This window comes from Sander lucioperca, chromosome 8 (genome assembly GCF_008315115.2).
Source record: "Sander lucioperca isolate FBNREF2018 chromosome 8, SLUC_FBN_1.2, whole genome shotgun sequence".
NCBI classification, from domain to species: Eukaryota; Metazoa; Chordata; class Actinopteri; order Perciformes; family Percidae; genus Sander; species Sander lucioperca.
Window position 1 is genome coordinate 39,245,439 of NC_050180.1, and position 14,476 is coordinate 39,259,914.

General features: G+C 38.4%; 1 protein-coding gene across 4 annotated transcripts; it reads right to left on the reverse strand.

Moving 5' to 3' along the window:
• Positions 1–922: 922 nt before the first annotated feature.
• On the reverse strand, positions 923–14,251 carry hao2 (hydroxyacid oxidase 2 (long chain)). Of its 4 annotated transcripts, none has more exons than XM_031312074.2 (9): positions 14,176–14,251; positions 11,621–11,676; positions 8,981–9,133; positions 7,474–7,625; positions 6,251–6,534; positions 4,890–5,108; positions 2,111–2,269; positions 1,490–1,559; positions 923–1,366 (listed from the first exon to the last, which is right to left on the reverse strand). In XM_031312074.2, exons 2-9 carry the CDS (start codon positions 11,635–11,637, stop codon positions 1,311–1,313), a joined length of 1,110 nt encoding a protein of 369 aa, XP_031167934.1. In that variant the 5' UTR covers positions 11,638–11,676; positions 14,176–14,251; the 3' UTR covers positions 923–1,310. The 4 variants fall into 4 exon arrangements, with proteins under 4 accessions (XP_031167934.1, XP_031167898.1, XP_031167992.1 ...); XM_031312038.2 differs by having other exon boundaries at positions 4,890–5,111; XM_031312132.2 differs by lacking the exons at positions 11,621–11,676; positions 14,176–14,251 and adding an exon at positions 9,705–9,921 and having other exon boundaries at positions 4,890–5,111.
• Between the last annotated feature and the right edge of the window lie 225 nt (positions 14,252–14,476).

Consider the following 14,476-nt stretch of genomic DNA (forward strand, 5'->3'; position numbering starts at 1 on the left):
ATAGCACTACAGGTAAGATGAAAAATGTATATTTTGGATTTTAGGGTGAACTGTATGGCGTTATATATGTGTCACATTCCTGAGCGAGTAATTGTATGTTTTGAGCACAGAGAACTATATTTTGCAAGCGCATTACATTGCATTTTGGACAGAAATGTACACTCGCAAAAAATAATTCAGTTTGAGTAAACAAAAACCTATTTCGTGCACAATAAATGTATTTGCATGTCTTTCTCTGCTCACAGGTAGACGCTGCTGTGCTCCGGTCATGTCTCCCTCGCTCTCAACCTCTTCTCTCTACGCGCTCAACTCTAGACACGCTCGCTCAGATTTTCACAGCGTTAATTGGAGACTAATTGGAGACGAACAGCCAATCAGAATTGACCTTTTGATTCTGCGATTGGTTGGTTTTGTGGCACACTTGTAACGCTGTGAAAATCTGAGCGAGCGTGTCTAGAGTTGAGCGTGTAGAGAGAAGAGGTTGAGAGCGAGGGAGACATGACCGGAGCGCAGCAGCGTCTACCTGCGAGCAGAGAAAGACATGCAAATACATTTATTGTGCACGAAATAGGATTTTGTTTACTCAAACTGAATTATTTTTTGCGAGTGTTAATTTCTGTTCAAAATGCAATGTAATGCGCTTGCAAAATATAGCTCTCTGTGCTCAAAACATACAATTACTCGCTCAGGAATGTGACACATATATAACGCCATAGAACTGTCCCTTAAAAACACAGAATGGGGTGTTTTTTGTTGTTTTGTTTTTAAACACTGCACCTGTATCTCCCCTGTATTAAGAACAGAATGTCCATGTAAAGTATAAAGTTGGGAAACAAAAAGAAAAGTCAGATTTCTGCTACACGACTATACGTCTGTTATCGCATGCTTACATGTATAATAGATCCAAAAAAAAGCCAACAGATCTTCATCACCTCAGCAGACGTTTATTCACCGTCAGCATCTCAAACCGTAGTGTGTGTCATTAAGAGTTACATTTATTACAATAAAACCAAAAGAAGTTTGTTGTTTTCATGCAAAGTGCCTCCACCCCTTTCAATCCAAAAGCCAAAAAAAGAAGAAAACACTTTCATTATTCACTTGCTAAATATGCCACCGACCCTCAACTTTCTCACTCGTCCACTCTTGCATGAAACGGTTTTTCTAAAATGATAAAGTCATGAGTTCTGAGGTGAACATATTTCAGTTTCTTTGTGTCTCAGGCTCTTGTTCATCACTGTTGGTTTGGTTCAGTCCTGCAGAATCCTGTCCAGTGGGTGGCGTTATGGTCAGTGCTGCCCTCTGTTGGTCTGTTAGAGTTTAGAGCACTGAATGAGGTTCCGGTTGATTTCTGCCACGTTCCTGCAACCTGGATCGGATACATAAAAAAACCCTGTTGTTTTAGTTCAGACAGGATATTGCTTATTGCTCATTTTGGCACAACATATAACAGCACTTCTCAGTTTTAGTGACTTGACCTCACGTCTCTCACCTGATAAAGCCATGGACAGACGGAACTCATCATTTAAGATTTGCAGCACTTCCCTCAATCCTTCCTCACCCTGAAAGATCACACAGGACCCATAATTACTATAAAAGACACAATATCATCTGTGATCCTATAATCAAAATCAACATCAGTGCATGTCATCTTTCGTTTTAAAGATGTGATTGTTCTTTACAGAGAAACTTTCATTTCACTGGTCATTTGTTTCTTTCTTTTTTTTTTTTTTTTTTTTACAGCCAAAGACTTGGCATCACATCCCACACAGTAGGCCTGTTAGCAAAAGTTACAGTGCATCAAAATGTTAGTTTCTGTTAAGAATTTTATTGAGTTCAGACAGCATAGCAGCTCCCAAGTTGCAAACAGTAACTTAACAGTTCAAAATAAGAATAGATTTATCTGTAAACCTTAAACCAAGGCCCTATAGCTCCAATAACGTCAATGACTTTCAACGATAAACTTTAACTGTTGAGAAAATAAGTGGAGAGAGCCAGATAGTTGCCAGTAATAATATTTCAATGAAAAGAAACACCAAGAACACACACAACACACACACACACACACACACACACACACACACACACACACACACAGTGCTGCTGTTTGTACCTTGTATGCAAGGCCCCACACTGCTGGACGGCCAATGAAAACACACTTGGCTCCCAAGGCTAGCGCTTTCAATACATCACTTCCTGTCCTGATGCCTCCGTCCACATAGATCTCGATCCTGCCCTGAACTGTGTCCACGATCTCCGACAGTGCGTCAATCTGTTAGCAGCAGAGGTGAAAGATGTAACAAGGCCAGCTTACTTTAAAGATCCAGTGCACAGGCTGGTAAGTGTAGATGTGTTTCTGACTGGCTTTTCGTACTACACTTCACACTGTAGGTTGGACCCTGTATGTTACGTAACACAGGCTATATTTCATTTTTATTTTTTATTTTGAAAGAGGATTACGTGAGCACTAATGTTAACACACAACGTGCTGTTTTATTTTAAAAGTTTTACTTCTTTTACTTAACTGTGGCTACCTCAAAACCAGAACACACTCATACTATCTACAACTCACTGTCAAATATAGTATAACAACTAGCACTACTGTAACTAATGGTGACAGTAAATAGTTTGATATTTTGGTAAATACCCTTATTTGCTTTCTTGACAAGAGTTAGATGAAACCACCCAAGAGAAAAACATTGCAAATACAGAAACGATCAAAGTGAAATTACAGCATTCAAGTGCTGGTTTCTCTCTTCTTAACTCCAGCTGTGTCTCTCCTGCATCTATAAGCCAACTGCATTAATGGGGGTTGACTTAATAGCTCCTATACATCAAATGTATATATATATATATATATATATATATATATATATATATATATATATATATATATATATATATATATATCACTTTTTGCAGTGATGCTGCTGCTGCATATGTTATACAAGTTGACCTTTAAGTATCAATAATGTGTGTTTGTTTGCCCCTGTTGCACCTGCCACAGTTTGTAATAGATTCATGACTTTTTTGCATTTAGTTTAGTGTTTTGATATGTACTTTGTATATTTGCTATTTAGCCATAGACACAGGTAGGCCTACTTAAATTCATAGAGACACCCTCTCCATAGGCTGACCATATGGGCCTAATGTTACGGCCGTCCACACCAAAAATGATAACTATAACGACAAAGATTTGAGCATCCACACTGATTACTGCCGCCAAAAGTAGGAAAATTTGCCTACCAGCACAGCACCCCCCAAAACTCAGAAATTAACACTTTCTATCTTGCTTGTATTATCTGTAAAAAATAAAAATAAAACTACTCTTTTAAAAAGGGGTTATGGGGCGGAATATAGAGAGGCAATATATAGAAGTCCCTCCCCTGCCGGTGGACTACCATGGGATGTTATTGTAATTCGGACAAATCTCTGGTGAATGGAGAAAGGCAAGTTCTTTTTTTGATTCCGTTAGAATTGAGCCATGGATTACACATATGATGTTCGTCAATTTGAAAGATAATTTTGCAAGTCAAGAAAGTCTCCGTTTGTCATAAAACTGTTGAAGTACTGTATAAGACTATGAAAATACGTAATTAGAAAGACTTCAAAGTTGCATGGATGATGTCTCTCTGAAGCTTCGATGTCTGTGTGTAACGTTAAGGCAGTGACACACCAACCCGATAATCGGCCGTCGGACAGTCTGGCGAGGTCAGTGACTCGAGTCTGTTCGGTGTGTTCCGTGCCGTCGTCCGTCCGAGGAGCTGTCGGCCTTCATTTTGGCTGACCTGACTTGTTGCGTCGGAGGGCGGGCAGTGGGACTCCATGACCAATCTGATTGGTGGAGTGCTAACCTGGAAATGAGGAGTGGGATGAGCGTGACTAAGCCTCTCAAAATCTGACGAAAATCTTTTAAACTGACCTTTGTCGATCAGAAATGAAGACTGCATGGCCTATTTCTTGCTTAAAATGTTTTCAGAAACATGTTTCGGTGAACTATCTTCGTAAAATATGAGCTTGTATTCTGAATGAGCCGTCATTATGCCCGGTTGAAAAATCCGGGAGCAGCCAGACCCACGTGACGTGTTCATCCAATCAGCTGCCGGTTTTCATTTTTTGGGCAACAATACAGATTAGCACCGCCTGCTGTTATGGAGACGTATTACACGCTCAAGTCGGTGTCAGGGGCATTACTCACACAAGCAACTTATCTTGCTCTGGATTTCACATCTAAACTAATAAAACTTCGCTGGATTAAACACATCAGGTAAGATAACTTTACATGTGTTGTGGAACATAGCTAAGCTAGCTAGCTAGTGGGCAAGCCGAGCATCAAGCAAGGTGATGTAAATTGTGGGAGATGAGATATTTAGCTAGTTCACTGAGCGGTTTTACACAAAACTAAGTGGTACTACAGCAATTCTACAACAAACTGAAGACTTTTTGCAGTAGCAAAATTATCTTTTAAACTGACGAACATCGTATGTATAATTCATGGCTCAATTCAAACGGGATCGAAAAAGAATTAGTCTATCCCCATTCACTACCATACATATTTTTCACCTGAAATAAGGTCCCATGAGGTCCACAGGAAAGGGAGGGACTTTGCCTCTCTATTTCACTCAGTACAGTGACTCCCTGGAGATAATTGCTTCCGGAAAAACATAAAACCACAACTTGTTATTTTTCTGCTACTAGCCACACCACTACTGCTACTACTGCTTTGGCTGCTCACTTCTGTATTTATTACTACTACTACCTCTTATTCTACTACTACAACTACTAACATTATATTTGCATCCCCTTTATAAACATGACATTACATTTTCTTTTTTTCTTTTTTTTTAATCTTTATCTAACTTAAGAAGTAACATGGTCAATACTGTAAGTACCGAAGCTGGGCCTCCGTCCAGCTGTCTCCCCCCGTGGTTTGACACAATGATGCCCTGGACGCCATGCTCCACAGCCAGCTCGGCGTCCTCCTTGGTCAGGATTCCCTTGATGATAATAGGCAGACGGGTGATGGACTGCAGCCAGTACACATCCTTCCAGCTGATGGAGGGGTCCAAAGTGTTGGCTGGGATCCCATACTCCTCTGGGGCTGCCGTCTCCTGCTTATAGTGCATGCGGTAAAAAGCATAACTTCATATGCAAATGTACTCTAGACTACTACTGCTTGTATTTTTAACTGATAATGCCTAAATTATTGTTACGGGGCAACTATGACCCTGCTGGTACATGGAGGTTGGATGTTTGGTATATATGACTTTTATTTCCAAAGAAAAAAGCAAAAACAAAATCCTGCAAGCACTTGTCACCGCTGCATTGATTTATTTGGTCGGTCAACGTTTCGGTCACAAGGACCTTTCTCAAGACACGTAGTAGTCGTGTGCAATCAGCAGTTATATTAGTGACAAAGTACTTAGATGAGCAATAATTGTATCTGAAGTTGACAATCTAGAAATGTAATTATATGGCGGGAAATGTGTAAAAATTAATTGATGGAAGAAGTATTTAGATCATTTACTTAAGTAAAAGTACTAATACCACACTGTAAAAATACTCATAAAAGTCCTGCATTGAAAATGGTACTTAAGTAAAAGTATGTAAGCATCCTCAGGAAAATGTACTGAAAGTATTAAAAGTAAAAGTACTCAATGCAGAAAAATCCTCACATTTTAGAAACTGGAAACGATCCAAACAGTTCTGTCAATCAACTAAGTGTTTAATGGTCCAATCATTTCAGATGTATAAACTACATGTGTTTTGTGTGCAAAAATCTTAATGTGTAAAGTAACTAGTAACTAAAGCTGTCAGATTAATGTAGTGGAGTAAAAAGTACAATAGTTCTCTCTGAAATGTAGCGGAGTAGAAGTAGAAAGAAGCATGAAAAGAAAAGACTCAAGTAAAGTACAGGTAACTCAAATTTGTACTTAATTACAGTACTTGAGTAGATGTACTTAGTTACATTCCACCACTGATGATTATGAACAAGACATCTAGAATTTTAAATCTGATGTAACAGTACAAACATAAGTAAAATAAGAATGCAATATTACATCAGTTAAATAGTGAATCAAGCAGCTCTTGTTAAGTTGGACCTTGTTGTCTGTTGTCTTATCTTGGTTTTGTCTCTTAAATGTCTTTTTCTGCTATGTTTTTACATTTTTTAAAGGTATCTTGAATATGTTGAAAACACACACACACACACACACACACACACACACACACACACACACAAAAAAACAGTTACCTGGAACACTCCATCAAAATTCTTGACCTTAAGGTGTGGCGGCAGCTTGAACTGGTTGCGGATGTCGTTGCGGCGCTTCCCGGTGTAGGGGACGTCGACCGTGAGGACCAGGGCCTTGTAGCCCAGTGCCTCTACGCGGTGCACAATCTGTTCAGACAGCTTCCGGTCTCGGTACACGTACAGCTGGAACCAGCGGTAACCATTTGGTGCTGCTGCCACAATCTCCTCCACTGAGCAGGTGGAGTAAGTGCTGGTGATGTAGCAAGTGTTGAGAGCCTCAGTGGCTGTGAGACAGAAGTTGAGAAGTTATTACTGTAGTCATTGAAGATGGAATTTACATTTAGATTTAAGGAGTTCAGTGTCACAGTAAGCTATGACCTTTTTTATATACTCATGCACCTCAGACTCTCAGAAATGAAAGAAAAGTGTTATTGGCTGCATTATTGTTTGTACAGACCAAAGAGAAAAAATAATAATACACTAGCCTACAGTATATTCCTGACAACACAAGATTATCACAATCTTATGCTCCCATCTAGTGTTGGAAATGTATACTAACAATGTTACTGGATAAAAACGTGTGTCTTAAAGGGGCGCTATGCAGTTTTGGCCATTTCTTCGCTGTTTTCTCACTTTTTGCTTGCAGGTTTCTCTATAGAGCTCCCCCTACAGCTTCAGAATAGATATTTGGCAGCTCCTATGTTTACTTGTGTCTGACTCCTCGCTCGGTCAGTCTGCCGTTTCCTCTTTCTCTGTTCCTCCGACAATGCTTTCCTAGCTTTCTGCTTCTTTTTTGCAGGCTCAGCCATGACGATAGTGTGAAAAACTCCATTGCTACCTTGTTAGCCGGTTCCTGAATGGGCGTATGAGTGCAGTGCCGTGAAGCAATTCGTTACATCGCGAGACCTGATATCACACGATACTTCCTGACGCTGAGGCCGGCGGCTCGCTGGCCTAAAAATGCAAGGGTCTTTTTTCCGTTCACAGGCGCTAGGGGGGAGCGAGACGACCACCATTCAACCAGAAAAAAGTCATATAACCATTCCAATGACTCCGAAGCTGTTCAGTTAAGGTAAATTAAGCTAAAAAAACTGCATAGTTCCCCTTTAAAAATACAAACTTTTCAGGAACTTTAAAAAAAAAAACAACATGATCTCTTCTGAGTCGCCCCATTTGAGAAAGGGTTTTAAAGGGTTTATGAGACTTTGTGACACAGTCCTCACCCCGAGCGGTGGCCACCTCTCCTTCGTGCCAGGCCAGGCAGTGAAAGGCAGTAGGTGCGATACCAACTGGAAAGCTGATTTCTGTCCCTTGCACTGTGGTCCGCGTGTCACTAACCGACACATCCCGCAGGATACGAGGCCTGAGACGGATCCTGAGTGTGAAGTACAGATGAACATGTAACAATAACACCAAATGTAAATCCCTAAAAAATGAGCAAAGAATGGGCGATATGCATAAGACCCTCTATTATGATATATGTAATTTTATATCACAATATCATAATATCACAATTATATATAATTTATATAATCAACTAAGAAGATGTTTTTTGGTATCACATAAACAGATAGGGATGTCTGTTTTTGCCTAATCAAATAACTGACAAAGAAAGATACTTTCTCACATTGATCCAAAAGAAAAGATTAATTTAAAACATTGCCCATATTGACCTGATACACCATATAATACAGATATTAAAGTGATAGCTGCAACGATGGGAAAAGTATGACAAAATCTGTGATGGTGGACCAATGTGTATTGTTTCACAGTATGTATGGTCATATTACCCCACCCTATTGGGAGCTTTATTTGACATTGTATTGTTAGAAAACTGTTAAAAAGGAACATCTTTTCATGGAACCAAACCAACCTGTTGCAAAATGTTTATAACCACTATTGTCAAATAAAGAAATTCAGGGAATGACAACATGCTGTTTTTTCACTGGACTAGTCATATTTCTTTCCTGGGATTCTATTTTTCCCAAAGCTACTTGAGATCATCTTTACAAGACACAACCCAGCCTTTATTCCTGCAGGGGGGGGGGGGGGGATGTCTAACCTGACCCCAAATGCACCAGCAAACAAATCCTTAGCAACAGGATTGTTGTAGCAAAAACAGGCTGAGAGGAATGCACGAAGGAAGAGTTCTGACAAGATAAAAAAAAAAGTCATGACCATTGGTTAATGCAACTTTCAAAACAGTTCCTTATTAACTACACAATGGTACTCAGTAAAGTTTAACTGCCTGTTAATGATTATAAGGCATCCCATTCACATAATGTAGCCTATATACAGAAATCATTAACAGCAGTCTAAAGTCCATGGAAGGTACAGGCTGTGTCCTTATGATCTTCAGTTTTAGTATCAAAACTATCTTAAAATAAATTATCTCAACCCCAATGATGAATCTTTATGTTATTCAGCACATAAATACACATTAATGTGATTTGAGTTAAATGGACCTTTTTCACAGCAGACATTTTGACTTGTCATAGTAGGAAAAGCACTCACAGCTCAATTCCATCAAGTGTCCCAGTAAGCTATTTCAGTGAGTCATCATGCACAATACCAGGGCCTCTCCTAAGTGGAATGCAGCCATCATTAATGGTTTTGAATACACCTGTGCTTTTCCTACAATGACATGTCAAATGTCTGCCGTGAAAAAGGTCTTTAGTGTATCTGTGGTGAGCTTGAACATCTGGGTAAACTTTATTTTTCCCACTGCACCTTTTGTAAGCCAGTAGATTGTCGTCCCTGGTGCAGCATTCGTCTGCTCCAGCTGCATAATAATCCCAGGTGGCCTTTGAGAGATGCTCCTTAGCATACTCCTCAAAGTCCGTCAGGCATACCATAGCCATCTCTGCACAGCGGCCTCCCTCTCTATGTGCAAACAGAGACAATCTGCGTTCAATATGATGCTTAGTGATATCGGCATGCAGAATAAAACACACAATAAAACATGCAGGAAAGGAAGGAGATAATCCACGATCAATATAAATTATTACTTCCTATTGAATAATCATAAAACACATGTCAAGATAAGTCATTTCACCATATGCTTACAAACTTCAGCATTCAAAATATATATTTACTCAATGTTGCACTGCTGGTTTTGTTAAGCATAATTCATGTACAGTCACATCATTCTCATATTTTAAACCATGTGTCATCTGGAAACTCGATTTGCTCCTTGCAGTTGAGACAAATAGCTGCAGGCTCCAACAAGCAAATAGACACTTCAACTTCAAAATGAAAAAAAAAAAAAAACTTCTCTAAATGCAAGAACTTTCAGCTTCAAGACTTACCACAAAAATGGATCTTTCATAAACAAAATCCCCCGCCCTCACATGACAGTGCCTCCATGAAGCACTGAAGTTGCAACATCACCCCCGCAAACTGAATCTGCCCTTGTATCAGCAAATATAGCGCAATCACGTCGTCAACAACTCACCAGTCAAGCTTCCACACTTTGACATCTGAGCAAGTAAAACAACTCTTTTACTTTTTAGTTTTTCTTTATGGTTTAAAACAGAGATGAATCCTTGTGTCCACAGTGTTGCTTTTGTGTCAGACAGACTCAAACTTCCATAGAGCCACTGTGAAAGCCACTGACAGTGTATGTGACCAGAGAGTGACCCTTGCTCTTATTGTGTTTACACAAGCTGGAAATGTGCTGATGGTGACTCCAACTATAGTGAGGACAAGAGGAGTCTCTAACACAGTGCTCTGTTGTCCAGATGGTACACACAGTAGTACATACGGGCATACACATTTACATGCTGTGTACGCAGGCCTACATGCTAACACATGCATACTATACATGGGATACTCATAGGAAAACTCTCTTTTAGTAATCTTCACATTGGTAACTATTAAAAATAATCACTTTTATAGAATGCTGTTATAAAACAATGAGTTCAATCTGATTAATATCCTCATTGAGCAATAAATAAAAAGATAACCATCATCAACAACAACCACACTTTGTCTTATGCAGATGTGCTCACACACAACAGCTGGAGAACATTTAGTCAAGACTACCTAGACTTGGAAGAAGGACTCAGGTCTATATGCATATTATTAAGTATTAACTATCTGTCAAGTACATGTTTGGAGTTGTTAAAAGACCCTAAGAAGAGGCCACATGACCACTCCTGAGTCAGGAAAGGTACTATCAAACGCCCCCTTCCCTTCAGGTTTACTCAATCACCCTCATACTCATTAGAGGCTGTATGTACAGCCTTACTCCTTTTGTTCATTCTTTTCCACCCCAACCATGATGTGTGCGTCCTATAAATTGAGTTTTGAGTAATTCTAAGTTTGATTGTTCTTAACACACACAAATTGATTAACATATTCTCTTAGCAGGTCAAACAGGATGTCAGTGCAATGTTGGATTGCCAAGGTAGTGCTGGCATGATTAGTTGATTAGTCAACTTCATTTAAGTAATTTAGCAGTAAGATAAATTACTTATTTTCTTCTGCTTGATATCATCATTGTAATTTGAATAGTTGGGTGGTTTTGGACTAAACAGGTTATTTAAGTATGTCACCTTATGCTTTTAATGGACATTTTCATGTAATGAAAAACTGATTTTAGAATTAAAATTAGCTGCACATGTCCTCGTCTTAAGTAAACTGAAGAAGCACCTATGCAGGGTGTTGGGCTCAGGCATGACGCCTTTAGAATAGAAAGTATAGCTCTATCTATCTATCTACCCTAAAAAATATAAACAGATGGAGGGTTTGTGTGTAAACTGTACAGAGGATTTCCTGAGGAAGCACCTTCCAGTTGAATGCATGAGTGACTTGAAAAACAACAAACATTATTAAATTAAGAGACAGTACAGGTGCAAACCTCTTCCAGTGACAGTCCACATGTGTAGTGTGCTAACTGTGTTTCATGAATTTAGGTGGTCTTAAAGGGAATAATATAGTAATATAGTTAGTAGACATATTTTGCTATGAACCTAGTGTTTACTAAGATATCTATCACCTTTTAAGTGTTATATTTCAATGTCAGGGTTTAAAATATTTTACCACTCAACAATCAACTGAGTGATAAATAATTAATAATAAACACATGAGTTAATAGAATAGAATAGAATAAATTGATTGATCTAAAACTACATCCTAAACTACATAGTTAAGTCAGTACAAATCTGTATAATTTGTAGTAACAAGGTACATAAAATAAAAAATTGAAGAATGAAAAAGTTGTTTTTTCTAGATAAGTGAGAGAAAAAAAACATCCTGTTGTGTCAATAGTTTTCAGCCGTTTTTCATTTTTTTCTGTTTGAGCATATATGGACAGTGCAATGTGTAAACAGGGAATCAAGATTGTTAACCTCCATAAAGTTTACTCACCGATTACAAATGTTCATTCTTTCTCAGCAGAACTTCTCTCCTGACATACTCATAACCTGTGAACAGTCCACAACCAAAACAGAAAGCACTGTTACTACTACTACTACTACTACTACTACCACAAATCCTATGTCACAAATGATGATACCAATACAACTACGACTACAACACTGCTGCTGTACAAACTGATGATACAACAACCTTAAATATTAAAAGGGTTGAAGGAAACTGAGGCACTCGAGAGGGTAAAGTTTAAAAAGGCTTTAATGTCTTCTTGGCTAAGTCATTTAAACATGCCTACGCATTTCAGCCATTAAGGCCTTCATCAGGGCAAGTACAAACTGGTCGCCTTTGGGCTGTCTTTTATAACTTTTGGCAAGTGATAAGATGGTCAATAAGCATAGGTAAGAAGTCACATGATTAGTGCAAACAGGTAAAGTCACATGACAGACCATTGTAAGCAGAGGAAATCTCACATCAAAAGTCAAACACAATATAAGGACAAAATAGCAATCAGCAAGCAGAAACATGTATACCATTTTTTTTTAAACCTAATCTTTAGGCAGAGCAGCCTATCCCATCATACATCAGGGCAAATACAAAATGGTCACCCTTGGGCGTACCTTTAGGTATTGCTAGAAACTACTGTTATTACTGTGCCTACTGCAACAAGAACCATTGTCAATACTACCTTCAGTTTATTAATATTCAAACCACCAAACCTGCTGTTATCATTTCTACTACTATTATTAGTACTACTATAAAGTGTACCACAGTGCAGAAGATGTGTTGGAATATATTTTTAATATTTAGATTTTATACAAACAGAAGAATAATAATGATAAGAAAACATCTGGCATGTGTGTGAAGTTGTTTGTGTGCCTGATGTCTCTGTGCATATGTTATGCAGTATATGGCAGAGTGGATGTGTACATATATACCACAGCTGTCGGGCGAAAACCTTGTATGTCCAAAACTGTTGCTTTTCAGGAAATGAAGAAAAGGCTAATTTAAAAAAATTGTATTGGGGTAATTTTCTCAGACGAAGTCAGATGAAATTGCCTCGTCACTGTTTAAATATTTGTAAAACCCACAGACCGACACAAAGGGTGACCAATAGCATGGATTTATGAAAAGATGTTAAGATAATAAAATATGAAAATACAAGGTTTTCTGCCTGACAGTGATGATATGTGTATTTTGTATTTGATTTTGTCTTTTGTTCTCACTATTTAATCAACTTTTTTCAGTTTTTATTTTATTGCCTTACCTTTCTAAATCACTTTGTAATTGCTGATTATGACAAGTGCTCTATAAATACACTTTATCATTTATATTTATTATGTTAACTATGACTTTTAGTGAAACTATTTGTAGTTTTACAGTCACAACTACCGCTACTAGGAGTAAAACAGTGGAGACAGACATAGTCATAGTGTGTACTTCATTCATGTATTTATACCTGGACATTTGTGTTTGTTTCTTTTTATACTAAACAAAACATCCCTTTATTAGACGTAGTACTACAGTACATACAGATACCTTTATACTGTAATATTTTTCTAGTTAAGAACACTGTATAAGCTTTCAACTGTGAACACTTGAGGGCAGTGCAATACTGAATGAAAGTTCATTCTTAAAGCTCCATTCAACATTTGTAAAGCAGGTTAACACAAACAGACTTTCATTTAATGTTAGTACTGCACAATACATGCTCAGTGTCTCTAAAGAAAAACTATGACCTCTGATGTCACACCTTTTACAGTAGTAAACAATGTTACACTACGTACACACTGTACAACACTATACTGTACATACATACCTGCTTTCTGATTTGTGTGGGCTTTTTAAGGTTAAACTAGAATGTGTTTGAGATAGATTTAAAACCTTCGTTTTACTGAGCTTAGATTTTTAAAAGAACAATCCTTTAAAATAAGGCCTTTGTGAGTCTTTGAAAATAGTTATAATGATAAAAAAGTTATGTTAAATAATATTTTTACTAAAACATTTTGTTGGAAACACTATCTTTTATCTCTCACTTTAAACTCATGAAATATAAAATGCACTACATGTTTATGATATTTAGGTAGTACTGCTATGATTTATTATTTTTCTCAGCGGAATATCATTTTTTTTTATTATTGACTGTAGGTTTTCAGTGTGGCTGTGTGTGATGAATGTGAGCCTCTGTCCTGTGTAGGCTGTGAGAGGTGTCGGGTCATTCAGACCGACTGAATGGTTGCTGAGAGCACATTGTCCAGATGAATTTCTAGAATACCTAGTGTATCATATTTAGTGTGCAATGCTAAACAAGCTGAAGATTGAACCAGCTTCTGTTAGAGATTATTTTGTTTTTGTCACACTGGTAAGGTGTGCTGCTCATCACCAGCAGATAAACATGTCCTGATGCTTTGTTGCTTCAGGACGTATTATTAATTTATCTGGTGGAAACAGACTTGGTGTCAACATTAAGATAAACAATTGAAAAAAGTAGAATCCCAAGTGCACACAGTGTGAATAAATAGTTACTGAAGTGGATAAAATAAGTGTCTTACCTTCACCTGAGCTTTTTGGCAGGCCTACGTGTTGGTTCCCCTCTCATATGACAGGGTCGTGTCAGAGGGCAGTCCAGCCCCCTCCCCCCCCCTCTCCCATCCGACCATCCCACCCATCTCCCCTCTCACAGTGTGATGCTCCGCCCACGGTGGCTCAACCCTGGCTAAGCCTCTCGTCAGCACTCTGAGCCCCGGCCTCTCTGTGTGCCGAAAAACACCAAAAGCTCCACAACAAACACTTTCCGTTATCTCTTCTCCCTTCCATCATCTTTCCTTCGTTCACTCATTTTTTCATCCTCCT